At 43.9% G+C, this 18,346-nt stretch overlaps 4 protein-coding genes across 14 annotated transcripts; 3 read left to right on the top strand and 1 right to left on the bottom strand.

Annotated features, from left to right (window-relative positions):
- Window positions 1–191: 191 nt before the first annotated feature.
- Window positions 192–1,490, bottom strand: LOC108619724 (mitochondrial cardiolipin hydrolase-like). Its single transcript, XM_089475818.1, has 3 exons — window positions 1,381–1,490; window positions 1,087–1,216; window positions 192–1,020 (listed from the first exon to the last, which is right to left on the bottom strand). Coding segments are annotated over exons 2-3 (705 nt in total). The 5' UTR covers window positions 1,088–1,216; window positions 1,381–1,490; the 3' UTR covers window positions 192–316.
- Window positions 1,491–1,889: 399 nt separating this feature from the next.
- Window positions 1,890–13,400, top strand: G9a (histone-lysine N-methyltransferase G9a). 11 transcript variants are annotated; one of them, XM_089475812.1, is made up of 11 exons: window positions 1,890–2,034; window positions 3,182–4,618; window positions 6,472–8,556; window positions 8,622–8,860; window positions 8,931–9,295; window positions 9,359–9,600; window positions 9,667–9,857; window positions 10,049–10,210; window positions 10,274–10,811; window positions 10,891–11,264; window positions 11,327–13,400. In XM_089475812.1, exons 2-11 carry the CDS (start codon window positions 3,320–3,322, stop codon window positions 11,529–11,531), a joined length of 5,700 nt encoding a protein of 1,899 aa, XP_089331938.1. In that variant the 5' UTR covers window positions 1,890–2,034; window positions 3,182–3,319; the 3' UTR covers window positions 11,532–13,400. The 11 variants fall into 11 exon arrangements, with proteins under 11 accessions (XP_089331938.1, XP_089331937.1, XP_089331943.1 ...); XM_089475811.1 differs by having other exon boundaries at window positions 1,909–2,034; window positions 3,179–4,618; XM_089475817.1 differs by having other exon boundaries at window positions 1,915–2,034; window positions 3,266–4,618.
- Window positions 13,401–14,089: 689 nt separating this feature from the next.
- LOC108619741 (cytochrome c oxidase assembly factor 6 homolog) lies at window positions 14,090–14,757 on the top strand. Its single transcript, XM_018016489.2, has 2 exons — window positions 14,090–14,175; window positions 14,242–14,757. Exon 2 carries the CDS (start codon window positions 14,369–14,371, stop codon window positions 14,645–14,647), a length of 279 nt encoding a protein of 92 aa, XP_017871978.1. The 5' UTR covers window positions 14,090–14,175; window positions 14,242–14,368; the 3' UTR covers window positions 14,648–14,757.
- A 209-nt stretch (window positions 14,758–14,966) lies between these two features.
- cin (Molybdenum cofactor synthesis protein cinnamon) lies at window positions 14,967–18,244 on the top strand. Its single transcript, XM_018016418.2, has 8 exons — window positions 14,967–15,302; window positions 15,359–16,149; window positions 16,211–16,389; window positions 16,450–16,719; window positions 16,780–16,938; window positions 17,005–17,167; window positions 17,867–17,968; window positions 18,031–18,244. Exons 1-8 carry the CDS (start codon window positions 15,272–15,274, stop codon window positions 18,172–18,174), a joined length of 1,839 nt encoding a protein of 612 aa, XP_017871907.1. The 5' UTR covers window positions 14,967–15,271; the 3' UTR covers window positions 18,175–18,244.
- The last annotated feature ends 102 nt before the right edge of the window (window positions 18,245–18,346 follow it).

Here is an 18,346-nt window from a genome sequence, read left to right as displayed (position 1 = left end):
AGTCGACTTCAAAAGAGCTTAAGAATATTTGTATATGTGTATATTAGCAACAACAGCTCAGGGTATTTTCTAGAAGGCATACCCGAATAGAGCACCCTAATTTTTCCCCTTAACTCGTATATGTATGTATATTGTCTCACATTTATATATAATTAATGAAATAGTTAAAAAAAAAAAAAACAATTGTTTTTATATATTTTTTTTTTAATAAATTTTCTCCGTATTTAATAATTATCGCTATGTTGTATATGACATATATCAACTAGCAATAACTATGTGTATCTGTTTTGCAGTCTCTATGCTTATTGTCATGGAGTCAATAGAATTTAGTTTTAGTGGAGAACGCAATCCACATGCGATCGAATTCTTCTTGGAATGCTTGGACTACTTCTGCATTGGTTGTGATGACGACATTTTCCCAGTTGCCACAGAAGCCGCTATCTGTCCAGTTGAGGGAGCCATTCATGAGCACGCCGTGGGTCTTTGGTCCGTTCTTGCGCTTCTTATTCCTAATGCGATTGACCCGCCCTTGCTCATCGATCACACAGAACTTGTGCTGCATAAAGTTATCGCAATCCTGGCAGCGCAGTTGGGCGCCACGGTCAACGAGATCAAGGAGCACACAGGAGAGTGTTGCGTTCCGTTGACTGACAATAATACGTACGACAACATTGCGGAGCAAGGCGTTCATCAAAGCGGACACCATCCCGATGGAGCCGATGGAATACATGGCCAGGTCAATGCTGAATTTGGCGTTATTCAAATTGTCGATAATGCGGTTCACGTATTTCTGAGAGCAATTCTCATTTGTACAATAGAACACTCGACCTATTAGGCTAAACCTGAGGTGTTCTTTGGCACATACGGCGCCCAGCTCATTGAATATGAGCACCTCTTGCATGCGATCCTTGCGCCACTTGCACACCAACTGGTAGGCTAACCATATTACCTCGAAGGCAGCAATCAAGCTGCTGGTAATGAGCACCAATTTCCAAAAGTAATAATCCCACATTTCAAACACTATAAATGCAGAAAAGCACACATATAAATGTATTTGAATATTTTCTGAAATATTCATCCACTTACTTTTTTTTATGCGAATATTGCTTTACGCGCTCAACAGTCAAGTAGTGAAAATTTGCCGTTAAAGTGACACTAAGCTTGTTCTGCCGGAATGAACTGACAGTTCGTTCTGTATTCTTTTTAGCAGTTATAACTGTAAAATGACATTTTAAAATTTATAAGCTACATATGTATGAATAACAGTGATGAGTTATATGCCGTAAATAATGACTATTCATCAGTATTATATTAGTAGCATATATTATTTTCATTTGAAATTATAATATTCAATTATTATTGATATTTTATGACACTTACATTGTGTTTAAAAAAAAGAAAAAATAACTGCAACGATTGGTTCCAAAAAGGTAACCTGTTATTAAAGTTACCAGAACTGTTAGCAACCCAAAAGGAACTGCTAAAAAAATACCAGACATCAGAGTGAACGCATTTGAAAACCATGTAAAATACTGAAATGAACATATCATCAACTGCGCGCTTTTAAAAATTATTCAACAATAATGCGGAATATATAAAAAACGAATGTAAGTCTAACGCTATATATAAATTATTATTAAAAATATTATTGTTTTGCATACCTATGTAGACTACGAACTGCTCAAATAAATTTCAGTATGTCCTCGATACTTCTTGCATGAATAAATATTTGCATGCGTAAAAGTTCAAAGCTATGCCATTAATTGCAATTTCGAAAAGAATAGATGCATTTGTACCCATTAAAGGGTATTTATGGCAATCTTTATTCTATGGGCAATAATTCAATGCCGAAATACCAAATAGAAATACCAAAAAACGTAATACCAGAAACATGTAAATGTACATAGCTATCAACAGACAAACAACAGCAGCAGTGAGAGCGTGCGAGGAACGAACGACGAAGACGGTTCGCCGAGAGTTACGCACAGAGTATGTGCTGGCGGCGTATAACGGCGGACGGACCTAAAACAAAGTGTGCGTGCGTGCGTGTGTGTGTTTCTCTTTATTTTCTTTTGTAACAACAAATATTAGTTAAATCATAATTACCTATATTGTACAAATCGAAAACTGCAGAAATGTGCAGTGTTTTGTGTGACTGTAAATTGACTTCGCATCGTGTCTGGGTGTGAAAATGACGAATTTAAATATCAGCTATCAGAAAGCAACACAGTACACAATTTGCATCTAGCTTTTGGGAGGAATCATTAAAAAAAACTCAGCTGAAAAGAAAAATCAAAATCAACAATTATAAGTAATTACAAATACAAATACAACTATGTTTAACTGCTATAGCAGCAGCAGCACTAGTAGTTGCAGAGCAGCGGCAGAGCAGCCACCACGGTCGTTTAGCAGCCAGCACCAAGAAGACGAAGAGCAAGACGAAAAGTAAAACAACAATAAAGCTGGCCATATTCATACAACAAAAAAAAAATGAAAAAAAAAAAAACAGCATGTTGTGAGCTAATCAGAATCGGTTGAAGGCAAGCAGAGGTTTTTTTTTACGTTTTCGCTTTTATCGTGGCTAAATAATTAATAAATTATAATTACGTGAAAACAGTAAATTGCAATTGAAATTATTTGCTTTATATTTATAAAATTAATTCAAAGTTGAAGCGACGCTTTCGCAGCCGCAGTCGCAGTCGACGTCGTCTTATGGTGTCAACGTCAACTCCAACCGCGCCGCTGCTTCGTGCGTCTGTATATGTGCGAGCGTTTTGTGCCTCGGTGTGCGTGTCCCCTTGCCTACGAAAGGTGGGCTCGCTGCCCCTGCTCATAGAAAGGCGCCTCCTGTCGGCAGACAAGTGGGTTGTCTACAATATTGTTTTTGTTATTGCTCTGCACTCTTTCTCAGCAGCGCTTGCTGCTTATTGTCGTCGCTGGCATTAGCTGCCGCTGCCGCTGCCGCTGCCACTGCCACTGCCTTTTCATTTCGTATTTAGTTTGAAAATGCAGAGTTAAATAAATTGCTGCGAGTCGAAATCTTATCGTCATTAGCTTAGCCCTCCTCTATTTGCCCCCCTCCCTTCTCTGCTATGTTCCGTTCTGGTATCGATGCCGTGTGTCGTGGTGAATACCAAAGTATTGATTCCATATTTTTTATGCACGCGCTTATTTGCAGCAGCAGCGCATCTGCAGCACAAGCGTAGCTTAAATTAACTGCAAATCAAAATAAAATTAAAATCAAATAACAAATTAAAAAGCGCAGAAACAATAAGTAAAAAACCAAAATCAAAATTAAAAAAACAAAAACAAAGAAAAAATGACGGACGTCGCAGAGCTGTTGAACAGCATGTCGAGCACATTTAATAGCGACTGCGCCACTAGCACCGCCGAGGGCGGTACGCTGCTCAATCTGGACCTGGCCGAGGATAAGACCGTAAAGTGGCGCAATTTGGCAAACAATCAATTTGCCTGCAAGGATAAGGACAAAAAACAGAGCATCAAAAGCGACGAAACGCACGAGAAGCAACAGGAGGCAGCGCAGCAGCAGCAGCCACCAGAGCCGACAAAGTTGCTCGATGCGGCCGTCAAATGCGAGACGGAAACTGCGGACGGCGCCCAGCAGCAACCTCAAGGCCAGAGCCAAAGCCAAAGTCAGGCCAGCGACGTGGACGCTGACGCTGACGCTAACGCTGACGTCGACGTCAACGAAAACAACGACAGCGGCGTCGCCCATGCAGAAATAACAGACAGAGTGACGTCGGCAGAGGCAGACGCGACGGAATCAAAAGCAGCCGCAGCGACGTCGCCGCCTAACGAAACGCCAGCAGCAGCAGCCGACAGTGAAAACGGTAATAATATAGATGTTAATGTTGACGTTGGCGCTAGCGTTGCTGAGCGCGCAGCCGAGTCAGGTAAAAGCAAAGACAATATTGAAAAAGAAGAAGCACCGGCAGTCAAATTGGAGCAGGAAGCGTGCAAAAGCGCTGTAGAGAACGCAACAACAACTACAACAACAACAGCGACTGAGGCTGCGTTGGCAACGTCGTCTGCGCAAATTTTCGCTGCAGCTGAAGCCGTATCAACAACAACAACAACAACAGCAGCAGAAGCAGCAGCCTCATCTGGTGAAGGCATTAAGACTGAGACTGAAACGGAAACCACAAATGCAACAGCCAAAGAGGAAGAAAAAGAGCTTTCGGAGAAGAAACAACAACAACAGCCGTTGCCACAATCGCTGCAGGAACAAACATTGACTGCGCAGCATGAAGTAAGCTCAGACACTGCTGCAACAGCAGCAGCGCTAACGGCAGCGGCAGCTGTAACAACAGAAGCAATAGCCGAGGTCACATCGGCTACAGTCGCAGCATCTTCGGCAACGGTAACGGCATCCCCAGTGCCTGTCGCTCCACTTGTTGTCAGCTCTGCTGCCGACAACAGCAGCAACAACATCGCCGACATTATTGACGCCGCTGCTGACGCAACAGATACGAATGCGGCAGCTGGTACTGCTGCTGCTGCTGCTGCTGACAGCGTCGACATTGGTGTGCCAATAGCAACAATAACAACAGTAACAACAATAACAACAGCGCAAGCACAAGTTAATGCTGATAAAAACGTAAGTGTATTCGTTTTTATGCGCGTGTGCTTTTGCATGCATATACGTATGTGACTGTTTTGTGTGAGTGAAAATGCGAGTGTGTGCGTGTGTGCGTGTGTATTAGTAAAGTCTCGAATTCTTTTCATGTTGTAGTTTGTTTGATTCACTTTCCGTTTTACTCTGCGCCGATAGCCGACAATTGAACAGAATTGGACAGCACTAACAACTCGTTTTTTTTAAAACGATGGGGAAAAGGAGGGGGAACCAAAAAAGGACGGGACTTCCCATAGTATTTTAGTGGCCATTGATGATCGAAAGAACAGTTATGTATGTGTGTATGTATATATATGTGAGCGCATTTATATGTATGTATGTACTTACGTGCAGCTAGTCCTTCATTACTGTGCTTTCTGCAAAACATTTAAGAGCAGAAAAAAATCAATAATATGATAAATTATATTCAAAAGATTATTTAATCAAATTCTTATTGTATCACAGATTATTTACATACATGTATATGTACATATGTACATATATGCAAAAATGAATAAATTAACACATACATCTTTGTGCTTAAATAAACAGCATTTTTATATACTCCAGTGAGTTGGCTATATGCCACAATTTTGCCAAGAGTTTCGGCAGATGATAAGAAATCAGGCATGACTAAATTGATGTTGCTTGTATTTGAGCAATTCAATTTTATAAACAAATGATAAAATATATATAAAAAGAAATAAGATTATGTTGAGTGCTAGATAAAAACATTAGTTAAATAAATACATGTACATTCATATTTACTAAACAATTAAGATTTCGATAAATTGCAATATCATCGAATTATCGATCACTTTATCAATTAGCTAAATATATTTCAAAGTTAAGGTAAAAAAAACTTTGAAATATATTTAAAATATTCAGACGAATGTACATGCATGTAATACCCCCCCCCCTTCCCCCCAAAAAAAGTCAGGTGTTAAAACTACGCTTAAATGTGGTCTTTAAAATTGAGTGTGTGTGTGTGTTTTTTTTTTTTTTTAATATAGAAGTCGTTTGCCTGGCTTTTAAACTCGTTTGTTTATTACTGCGATGCCCAATCGAAAGCCATTTTTAAGCGGCGTTTTATTTCGAACATGGCCTATGACAATAAACATCATTTAAGATTTCAATATACGAAACACAAATATATTAAATTGCAGCAAGAAAAAGAATATTTTGTTTCAGTTTTCCAATAAATAAAAAGGCAATAATCAATTAATCAGTCGAGAAGTTTAATCGAAATATCGGTGCCACTTAATGAGAGCCGACTGTAATTTGTAACATGAAATTTGAAGAGACTTTTGCGTTTGCCTTAATGAGCAAGCATCCGAGATATCACGGGGGCCTGGGATTAGGGGCTGCAGGTAGCCATTGCCAGCGCCGGGGGTTGTCCACCCCCAAGCCAACTCTCCTCCTCTGGCAGGTGCTGGCAGTGTTTTGTAAGAACCGTTGCCAACAGCAACCGCACTCGACTAGCCGAATGGAAGAAAAGAGCCTGCTTAGATGTGTGCACGATTCAGGACCTCATATAATCATTCACATATATATGTCTGTATGCTTAGTGCGAGAGAGAAGGCGAGCGAGAGCACTTCTCATATATATTTATTTTTTAAAATAAATATATTTGCTCTGAAGAATATCGAATGCAAGAATTGGATCAACCAAATGAAATACAAGGAAAGTTGTAACTTTACGTATGGATGGCGTGAGTGTATCTGTGTGTGCGCGTGTGTGTGTGTGTGTGTGTGTGTGCGGTAGACCAATTAGCACCTGTTGTTTTTAACATTTGCCACTTGCTCTAATCTGTTATCTTCATGGTCTTTGGTCTACAGGGACAACCGATTCCGCCCAGCACGCGTCGCTTGCGTCGTACGCCGCGGCCCACCGACACGCCCACAACGACGCCAACACCCTTGGCGACTGAAGAGCAGGAGCCGCAGGAACTGGAGCATGGGCCCGAGCAGCAAGAGCATGAGCCGGAACAAGAGGAGGAAACTTCCAGTGATGTGAAGAAGGAGCCTGAAAAGTTGCCAAGTCTCAATGAGGGCGAGGCCAGCAGCAGCATCAGCGCAAATGCTGCACCGCCGCCCCCTCCTAAGCGCGGTCGTGGACGTGCCAAGAAGATCAAGCCCGAGGCAGAGCTGCCGCTGGAGGAGGCTCCACTGCAAGAGGAGGCCGCTGCAGTGGAGCGCAAAGTGGGACGCAAACGCAAGTTGCACGAGGAAGATCCGCTGATGCCAGACGTGCCCACGGTGAGCATCAAGACCGAGCAGCAGGAGGAGGAGGCAGCGGCGTCCACTGGCGATGGCAAACGTATGCGACGCAGCGTACGGCTGGGCAATCGTGTGGATCAGGCACAGGCCTGGGCCGAGGAGATCAAATCGGAGCCACTGCCGGCCAGTGAGCTGCCCATACACCAGGCAGGAGCAGGAGCTGGAGCAGGCGCGGGTGCTGCGGGCGGAGCAGCAGCAGCTGTTGACCAACTATCCATGGCTGTGGTGTTGGACGAGAAGACGCCCAAGAAGCGCGGACGCAAAGCCAAAATACCAGTGCCGCCCAATGTCAGCGGACAGAGCGTGCCACAAGCTGCAGCCGGCGCCGGCAGCAGCAACAGCAGCGGCAACGGAAATGCTCATGCCACAAACATCTCTGCTGCCGCCACGCTGGCGCTGTCCAATGGCGGCAAGCGTGCTGCATCGGCGCTGTCCTCGAGCGGCGCGGAGCAGCAGCAGCTGCCCAAGCGCTCGAAGCGACGCATCAAGCCCACCACGAAGATACTGGAGAACGAGGAGCTGCGCTGCGAGTTCGAGACGAAGCATATCGAACGGCTGACCCAGTGGGAGGCGACTTCGACGGCTGCGGCGGAGGCAGACGGCGGGCTGCAGTTCGAGACGCCGCTGCAGGGCTACAGCTCCAATTCGTCAACGTCGAGGCAGAAGAGCGATAAGTCGGACGGCGGCAGCGGACTGGATCAGCATCCGACTGGCACGAATGCGGTCAAGAAGCGTCTCTTCAAGACGCAGCGCGACATTGACAATTCGGATGCGGCGCTGCGGGCACAGAGTCGCGTTCGTCCCAGTCCCGATCTGGACCAGTTTTTGAGCGACATCAAGTCGGCCAAGCTGAACGCGAATCGCTCGCCCGAGGAGCGCAAGCTGAACAAGAAGCAGCTGCGCAAGCTAGCCAAGCAGAAGGAGAAGCACCTCAAGCACTTGGGCCTGAAGCGCAACAACAGCGAGGAGGCCAGCGACAACGACAGCTCCAACACGGACAACGAGGAGTTCGTGCCCACCACGCGCGTCCAGGTGGGCAAGCCGAGTGTCACGCTGCGCCTGCGCAACGCCACCAAGGAGGCCGCCAATCCACCAACAGCTGGTGCCAAGCAGTCGCTGCAGCTGCCACCGCCGCCACCGCCCGCAACGCCTGCTGCGTCGTCCAAGCTGACGCGTCGCATAGGAGCTCGTGGCAACAATGCCACAGCAACAGCAACAGCAGCAGCGGCAACGGCTGGAGCAGCTGCAACCACATTGGAGCACGGCCAGCTGCAGACGTTGAACAGCGCCATTCTGGCATCGAATGATGCCAGCGATGCCATAGCCAGCACCTCGGCAGCCGCCGCCGCAGCAGCTGCATCCGCTGTCAGTTCAGGGTCTCCTACGGCAGCTGGCGTCAAATTCATTTGCCTGTGCCAGCGCAGCTCGCAGTACTACGCGCGCAATGCGCCGGATGCGTCCTTCTGCTGTGCCATCGACAACATTGACGAGCAGAAGATCGGCTGCTGCAACGAGCTGTCCGCCGAGGTGCACAATCTGCTGCGTCCCAGCCAGCGCGTCGGCTACATGATACTCTGCGACGAGCACAAGAAGCGCCTGCAGGCGCACAACTGCTGTGCCGGCTGTGGCATCTTCTGCACTCAGGTAACATGCAACAGCTAGTCAATCAATCAATCAGTCACACTAATCAATCGCAACTCTGATTGCAGGGCAAATTCGTGCTGTGCAAGCAGCAGCACTTCTTTCATCCGGACTGCGCACAGCGCTTCATACTCAACAGCCCATACGATGCCCAGCAGCAGCAGTCGACAAATCCAGGCAACTTCATGAGTCCGCTGCTGGTGCTCAAGTGTCCGCACTGCGGCTTGGACACGCCTGAGCGCACCTCCACGGTGACCATGAAATGCCAAACATTGCCCGTCTTTCTGCCCGCACAGAAGGCTAAAATGTAAGCTCACCTCGACTCCGCCCGATTCCATGGCAGATTAATTTAACTCTCTCTTCACTTCACCCTGTAGAAAGCCCGCCAAGTTGACCACCTCATCGCATTTGACGCAATTCGGTAATGCAGCGGGTGCTGGATCGAAGTCGGCGACTGGCGCCGGCGGTGGCTCTGCCAAGCCAGCAACAGGCGGTGCTGCGCGCGGCAAGGCGGCCAGTGCCAAATCGAATGGCACGCGAGGCAAGGCGAATGGCGGCAGTGCCTCCGGGCAGGCCTTGAATGTGATCAACTTTGAGCAGCTCATACCGGAGTCTGTGATGAATGTGGTGCTGCGCGATCGGATTGTGTCGTCCAGTGGACGCGTCACCACCGAATTCAATTCCCGGGACATGTACTACGCCGTGCAGAACGACGATCTGGAGCGCGTGGCCGAGATATTGGGTAGATCATACGATAGATCATACTATTTATATTCGAATCGGTCTAATCTATCTTGTTCGACAGCCGCCGACTACAATGTAATGACGCGCATGCGTGAATTTCTGAATGGTACCTGCCTGCACCTGGTCGCCCACTCGGGCACCCTGCAAATGGCCTATCTGCTGCTGTGCAAGGGCGCCAGCTCCCAGGGCTTTGTCAACATTGTCGATAGCGAGCTCCGCACGGCCTTGATGTGTGCTGTGATGAACGACAAATGCGATATGCTCAACCTGTTCCTGCAGTGCGGCGCCGATGTGGCTATCAAGGTGAGTCCTCCACGCAGCGAACTCTATGGGGCTTTCGTATAACTTTCGTATCTTTCCATTTTGCAGGGTCCCGACGGCATGACCAGTCTGCACATTGCTGCCAAGCTGGGCAACCTGGACGCTGCCCAATTGATTGTGGATAGTTATCGCGGTTCGCGTAATATTACCGACTTTCTGGCCTTCATCAATGCCCAAGATGAGGGTGGCTGGACAGCCATGGTCTGGGCAGCTGAGCTGGGCCACAAGGATATTGTTAGGTGCGAGCAAATCCCTAAATCGAGCTAATTTATATAATCACAGATATCAATAGGCACGATATTAACAGCTGTGCATTATGTTAACAGCTGGACATATCAACTTAACAGCAGCAAGATAACAGTCTGTTACTTGTTGAATTGCTTTAGAATTTATGTAAATTTATCACTTATGTTGTTTCCCCTCTTCACAGTCTGCTGCTTAATCATGGCGCCGATCCGAACATTTGCGACAATGACAACAACACGGTGCTGCACTGGTCCACATTGCGCTATGATGGACTGGAGACGATAACGGTGCTGCTGCAGGCGGGCGCCGATTGCAATGTGCAGAATGTGGAGGGCGATACGCCGCTGTGAGTGGAAAGAAACATGCGATTGCAGCTCGATTCCTAATTCATTGTGCATCTCTCTTGCAGTCACATTGCGTGTCGTCATTCGGTGACACGGATGTGCATCGCTTTGATAGCGAACGGTGCCGATCTGATGATTAAGAATAAGGCGGAGCAGCTGCCCTATGATTGCATACCGAACGAGGACTCCGAATGCGGTCGCACCGTTGGCTTCAACATGCAGATGCGCAGCTTTCGTCCGCTGGGACTACGCACTCGGGTCGTCTGCGCAGATGCCTCGAACGGGCGCGAACTTCGTCCCATACAAGCGGTGCGCAACGAGCTGACCATGTCCGAGCATGAGGACGAGGCCGATGCTTTGATGTGGCCCGACTTTAAGTACATTGTCAATTGCATCATACTGCAGAACTCGGTGCAAATCGATAGGCGCGTCTCACAGATGCGCATCTGCTCGTGCCTGGACAGCTGCAGCAGTGATCAGTGCCAATGCAATGGGGCGTCCTCACAGAACTGGTATACGGCGGAGGGTCGCCTGAATTGTGACTTTAACTACGAGGATCCGGCAGTGATATTTGAATGCAACGATGTCTGCGGCTGCAATCAGGTAGAGTGAATGTCAAAGTGGCCAAAATGCAAAAATCTCATTCTGTTATGTCTCTCCCTCTCGCTCTCTCCTTTTGCAGCTGTCCTGCAAGAATCGCGTCGTGCAGAATGGCATTCGGGTTCCGCTGCAGATTGTCGAGTGCGAGGAGCCGACAAAGGGCTGGGGCGTTCGTGCCTTGGTCAATGTGCCCAAGGGCACTTTTGTGGCCAGCTACACGGGCGAAATACTGACGGCCCATGAGGCAGATCGGAGGACCGATGACAGCTACTACTTTGATCTGGACAACGGGCATTGCATCGACGCCAACTATTACGGCAATATAAGTCGTTTCTTCAATCATTCGTGCGAGCCAAACATATTGCCCGTGCGCGTTTTCTATGAGCATCAGGACTATCGCTTTCCAAAGATTGCCTTCTTCGCCTGTCGCGACATCGAATCCGGCGAGGAGATCTGGTTGGTAACCATTATACATCCGCTTTGCACTTATTATTTACATTTTCGTTCCATTTGACTAGCTACGATTATGGCGAGAAGTTCTGGCGCGCCGAACAGCGCAGCAGTCAGCGTGGCGGCGCCGGCTGTAAATGTCTTACAGCCTCCTGCAAATATGCACAACAGACACCCTCCAGTTCGAATGGATCGCCGGCAGCTGGCGAGGAGGCAACAGATGAAGGACTCGAGCAGCAGCAGCAGCAGCTGGTCAAGGAGCCAGCGCTGTAGTTTGTGACAGTTATGGTAGAGCAGCGGTAACTAAATGATACCAATACCAAATCCACTCTAGCACAATCACACACACACACACACACATACACTCAAGCACACACAACATGGATAGAGATGGAAATAGACACAGACAAGGACGGAGAGGGAAATAGATATAGTGATAGAAATGGAAACGGAGACAGTGACTTTCTTGGCCAAGCCAAGTTGCCAAGCATCACACACAAAAGAGCGCCATACACATACATACGATATATATGAGTATATACTTATATATATCTAGAAAATGAAAATCAGTTCCAATAGCAACAACAACAAAAAGATTCAAGAAAGTATGGCAATAACTTTAGAAGTTTCTGTTTAATTCTTAATTTGTTTTGATTTTTGTTGCTGTTGGTCCTCGACTGCCAAATGTTTCAAGATTTTTAATTTAGTTACCATTTATATATGCATATAGCTCTATACATATATACACACAGATATACGGATATATATGTATATATATCTATATATCTATATATCTATTATTTACTTTGTTTTTATTATGCATTTGTTTTTATGAGATAATTATGTATTTACATTTTATGTTTATTTTAAATTTTCGGTTCAATATTAAGCTGCATGTCACATTGTGCAATACAGAATGTTTAAGCAAATATACATGTATGCAGATACATTTATATATACATAAATGCCTTTATATACATATATGTGTATATATGAATTGGTAGATATATATGCATATATATATATATATTCGCACTTATGTATCTAGATTATATTATATAAATATAATATATGTTTGTGCGATCAAGGAAAATGAAATGCTGAGAATTTGTAACTAGTCAAGGCAAGCAATTTATACATATATAATTGTATGTATTTTATATATCGGGTTTGCATATATTTTGGCATTATTCAACAAATTTCAAGGCAGACAATTAGCATTAATAAATTAACAATAGCGGCAACAACAACACATACACATTTAATTGTAAATTTAACAATAACTATCATTTGTATTTTATTTTTTATGCATGTTTAGCAAAATTGCTTTAGCCACAAATGAAATGCAAAAAAAAATATAGATATATATATATAATATATATATATATACAAAAATAAGCTATACAAAAATTATAATAATAATTATATGTCATGCATAGCAAACTCGGAATCGGAATTGTAATTTATGTTTGTGCTTAATACGGTACTGATAGTAGCTAAAACATGTTTTACACACACACACACCCACACACATACATACATACACATACTCCCACACACAAAGTCTATTGTAAATGTATTTGCTGTCGCCTATTGAGAACAATGCCGTGTTTTGTTCATAGTCTTAACAGCAAAGCAGAGCTGTTACTGTTAACTGTGTTAACACAGTTAACAGTAACTGTAATTGGCCAAATTAAGCTTTGCGCTCGTTAGCCACAAGTGCCTGGAAAAGCTTTCAAAGATACCCAAACTAGACCCCAACTTAATAGGAGTACAGGGGCTACTATGGCTAGACATGGTACTACAGGAATAGAACACACTATAATAATAGTAATAATAATAATAATAAACAAAAACAAGAAAGGAAAAAAAAACAAAAGAAACATTGACTGCAATGCATTTTTAGATGTGAGCACTTCATTCATTTCAGTTCTAATCATATCCTTGCGTCTAACGAATCACATCAACAGCTAGTAAGAAATGTATAATACTTGAATATTGAGAATTCATATACTAAACACATACATATACTTATACAAACATTACATACATTATACATATATATACTTAAGTGTGGATATAAATTGTTTATATGTTTGTATGTATGTACACTAGGAATATGAATAAAATTATAAGTTATCATTGCTGAAATGTAATATCACACACACACACATACACAAATACCCAAGCTTAGTTATACGATCTACATACATTTATACTAATAATATATATTTTTATTGCTGTACCATGAAAAGAGAACACGAACACTGTCATCGCATTGAGATTTGCAGTGTTCCTAGGGTTCACTTGAATTGTGTCATGCACACAAAAAAAAAAAAAAATTTACATAAATATATATATTTAGACGTAGGTGTTTTAGAGTCCAAATAACGGAGCATTTATTGCGCTCTCATTTGCACTCGGAAAGCATTTTCTATACGTAATTTGTATAACATTTAAGCGACATTTACATATGGTATATGTATAACGGTTTCGATGCACACCATTTAGAATTTAAGTAGTCACTACTCATTATGATTATTATTGTTATTGTTTTGCTTTGTTCTGTTTTTTTCTTTTTTTTTTTAGTTTACATTTTCGTTATTTAAAAAAAATTAAAATTTTTATGAATATATACAATTTATTTAAGTAGTTCACCTTAAAAATTAGTTGAAATTTAATACCAATAATGTTAAATATAAGTCATTGAGATATTAATTAAATCAAATAAATTGTAATAAAAGCGAAATCGTTGTCTTATTACCTCAACTGTTAACGGCCAGTCATTTGAATTGCAGCGCCGATATATCCAATGCAACACTGCATTGAATATTTTTTTCTGTCTAATCAGCTGTTATGGTTAGTACTTAACATCTGGGCACACTGTGTCGGCGATTGTATGTTTTGTAATTTTGAGGTTGGTTTTTGTGAATTTGTTAAACAATAAATAACATTAAACACAATTTGAGTTGTTGATAAATAGATATATTGACTGGCCACATAGTGTGTGAAGAGACAGTGCCTATCGCCTTCAACATCTGAAAAGAAAATACCGACTAGCGGCACGGGAATCAAAGTCAACTACATCAATAATTTAATCACTGCCAAAAATGAGTTTCCCCAATAAAGAGGAACGCGCCAAGTGTTGGGCCATGCGTGACGAATACTGGAAGTGTCTGGACGAGAATGCGCCCAAGCACAGCTCAACAAGCGGTGAAAAGGTGCCAAGTGCCTGCCAGAAAATGCGTAAAGCATTCGAGCAAGGCTGTCCCGGTCAATGGGTGAAACACTTTGACCGTAAACGCACATATGAACAGTTTAAGGAGAAAATGGCATCCGGATACGATCCACTGGTAGAGGAACGCGCCAAGGAGATCCCTACTAAATGAAAACGGCCAGTGAAGCAATGTGACATTCATTTCATTGTTACGATAAATATCCCCCTTTTTTTTTTGTATTGTTATATTATAGTGTAAATAAACCATAAGCATTAGCATTATGCCGGCTGTTACTATATATACTCGTACATATATATGTACTTGTATATAATAAAAATGTATGGTTTTAAGCTGCAATTTTCTAACGGCGGACAACCTGTGGCTACACACTCAGCGTTGTAAAAACGTACTAAAAATGCATAGGCGCTTTGCCGCTTAAAACAGCCAAAGCGATCTAAAAGTTCTTTTGAGGAGCTTCTAAAAGCTTTACTAAGTGATGGAATAGGGGTTGTAAGACTAAGATCACTAGCGCAAGTGATTGTTTTTTAAAAATATATTTATATACATACATACATAGATGTAAATAAATATTTCGCCTATGAAATCAGATTTATATTTCAAACGGCGAACTGTCAGTGTGTACACACTCGTTTCGTAAAAAAGATCTAAAAGGGGCCCACTCAAAACGGTCAAAGCAATCGAACAATTATTTGAGAGAGTGCTAAACGCTATATTAAACAATTTAATTGAAAGCAACAAGCGCTGCATGCTCACTCACATTATATAAATGTAGCCATGAGGTCGATTACTTTTGGAGTTCTAACAAGTAAGCTATATTCAAATATTTGGCCAGCCGCATTCACAACTCGATTACGATTACAGTTAGTGACACCTGTTACCATGAGCCGGCTAAGGATCGCAGTGGTCCACGTTTGATGGCACTAATTGCCGAATCCTTTGACAACTCGCAGGTGATAGCCGCCGTACTGCCCGACGAGCGTGATCTGATACAGCGCGAACTGCGCAAATGGATCGATCGAGATGATGTGCGCGTCATTATTACCACCGGAGGCACTGGCTTTGCTCCGCGTGATGTCACGCCTGAGGCGACTAAACCACTGCTCGACAAGGACTGCAATCAATTGACCTTGGCTATCGCCTTGACCTCTCTGAAGAAAACCAAATTTGCTGCCTTATCACGAGGCGTTTGTGGAATTGCCGGCAACACGCTCGTGTTGAACTTTCCAGGCAGCGAAAAGGCTGTGGTTGAATGCTTTGAGGCGGTACGCGAACTGCTGCCACATGCCCTCCATCTGATTGGCAACAATGTGGCGCTCGTGGCGCGCACGCACGCCGAGGTTCAGGGCACAGCTCAAAGTGAGGCTGCAGTGCCTTCGCCTGTAAAGCGTGATCACGTCTGTCCGCACAAGACGGGCGCTGGAGATGACGTCGATCGCAATTCGCCGTTTCCCATGGTGCCCGTCCATCAGGCACTGGACACAATACTAAGCGTGGTGCAGCGCAGCAACGCGAGCAAGCAACAGATGGACCAGTTGCGCTCACCAGTCAATATACCTCCTTTTCGGGCGTCCATCAAAGACGGCTATGCAATGAAATCTACTGGCTTTTCGGGTACCAAGCGAGTCGTGGATTGCATTGCTGCCGGTGATAAGGTCAAGTCCATCTCCATACATATCAGTGGATAGCCTATTAACGGCTTTAATTCAACTGCAGGTTAATGAGCATCCGTTGCAGGAGGATGAGTGCTTCAAGATCAATACAGGCGCGCCGGTGCCGACGCACGCGGACTGCGTTGTCCAGGTGGAGGACACTCGACTGTTGCAGCGCGACAAATATGGCGAAGAGAGTCTTGTTGATATACTGGTCGAACCAAAAGCTGGCCTGGATATACGGTAAGACCTAAGTTGATCCAATTTTGTTTGGCTATATTCATTACATTCAATTTCTTATAGTCCTATTGGCCACGACATGCGCAAGGGTGACAAAGTGTTTCCAGCTGCGGACTATTCGCCCGTTGTCTACAAATCTTTGCTGGCCTCCGTTGGCCTTCAGCAGCAGCGGCGCAAGCCCAAAGTGGGCATCATCTCAACCGGCAGCGAGCTGCTGGCACCCCACCAGCCGGCAGTGCCTGGCAAAATTTATGATTCGAATACGACAATGCTGGAGGAGCTGTTGCTCTACTTTGGCTTCGATTGCACGCAGAAGCTTGTGCTGGGCGACGAGTGGGTGATCATAACTATATGAACCATATAGACCAACATACTAATTAAATCATCTTACAGCTTGGCCACCATCAGGAGCACCCTGTCCACACTGTTTGACACCGTGGACTTTGTCATTTGCAGCGGTGGCGTATCGATGGGCGACAAGGACTACATCAAGCCAGTGCTGGAGGAGCTAAAGTTTGAATTGCATTTCGGACGCGTCAACATGAAGCCCGGGTTGGTCACGATTGCAATTACGATGAAGACTTATCTAATTAGCTAACTGAATTCTTGTATCTGCAGCAAACCGATGACCTTTGCCAGCAGAGGAAACAAATACTTCTTCGGGCTGCCCGGCAATCCGGTGTCCGCCTTTGTCACATTCCATCTGTTCGCCTTGCCCGCCCTCCGCTGGGCCGATGGCTGGGAGCGTGTCAAATGCCCCCTGCCCATAATTAATATCTCAGTAAGTGTAAAACCCGCCTCTGAAACATGTAAAATTCTGAAACTTTTTTGCTTTGCAATTTGTATATAATTCTTGAGGTAGATTAGATTAGCCCTTCAACTATGACAGATGATAGGAATCGATCAATCAACTCATATTTGTATATACATATGTATATGACGCGCTAACGTAATCTTTTTAGAGCCTCTTCCAAAATGCGATAAGAAACACTTTAAAAGACACTTTAAATATTTAAACTTTTCTTTAAGTTTGTTTTTGTTTTTGCTATCGCGTCAATGCTTTAAAATCATAAAGAAATTCCGTTTATGTAGCAAACTAAGCTAAAATGTAGATTAGGCGCGCCTAGTTATGATGATGCCATAGATAAACGTGGCTGATAAGTTGGCATAAACTGAATTCACCTAGCAAATCATGCTCGAAATTGTTTATCTTGGTAATTTGTGTTATCTTTATATGCATATAGCATCGTGCTAGCTCTCTTTGCAGACTTGAATGTTGATCAGCTACTATTAAATATATGTATATATATATATATTATATTCTATTCTAATCATTGCATTAGAATGTATTTGATCAGCTTAGCTTTAGGCTCCTTGCATTATTAGTTGATGCATTTAAGTTATTCCAACTGCATCTGCACCAGGTTTATGCCCATACCTTCCCAACAGCCTAATAGAATCTCCATTAACTCCCTTGCAGTTGCTCAATGATGTCATCGATCTGGATAGCCGTCCTGAATATATGCGCGCCTCGGTGACCAGCATTAATGGAAAGTTGTGTGCCAGAATCAATGGGAACCAGGTAAAGTCGAAGCAAATATTGATGAGAAACGAAACATAAACAAATTGAGAAAACTATTACAGATCAGCAGCCGATTGCAGAGCATTGTCGGTGCGGATGTGCTTATCCACCTGCCAGGACGCACGGCTGAAAAGCCGCAGGCGCATGCTGGAGAGACCTATAGTGCCTCAGTGCTGCGTTACGATTTCATTTCCCAATACGAATAGAAGCCCTCGACGGCAGTCGTTAAAATACAATAAAACTCAAATAAATAATTACAAAGTTTAGACACACATATATATATTTGCACAAACATATGTATATATAAATGTATGCATGTTTATTTTGATATGTTTGCTTTGTTGCAGATATGCATATAGTACATATATAGATATATAT

The sequence above is a fragment of the Drosophila arizonae genome, chromosome X, assembly GCF_054131065.1.
Source record: "Drosophila arizonae isolate 15081-1271.41 chromosome X, UAZ_ARI_1.0, whole genome shotgun sequence".
NCBI lineage: Eukaryota > Metazoa > Arthropoda > Insecta > Diptera > Drosophilidae > Drosophila > Drosophila arizonae.
The sequence above is the reverse complement of the archived record's forward strand: the minus strand, read 5'-3'. Positions and strand labels throughout refer to the sequence as shown.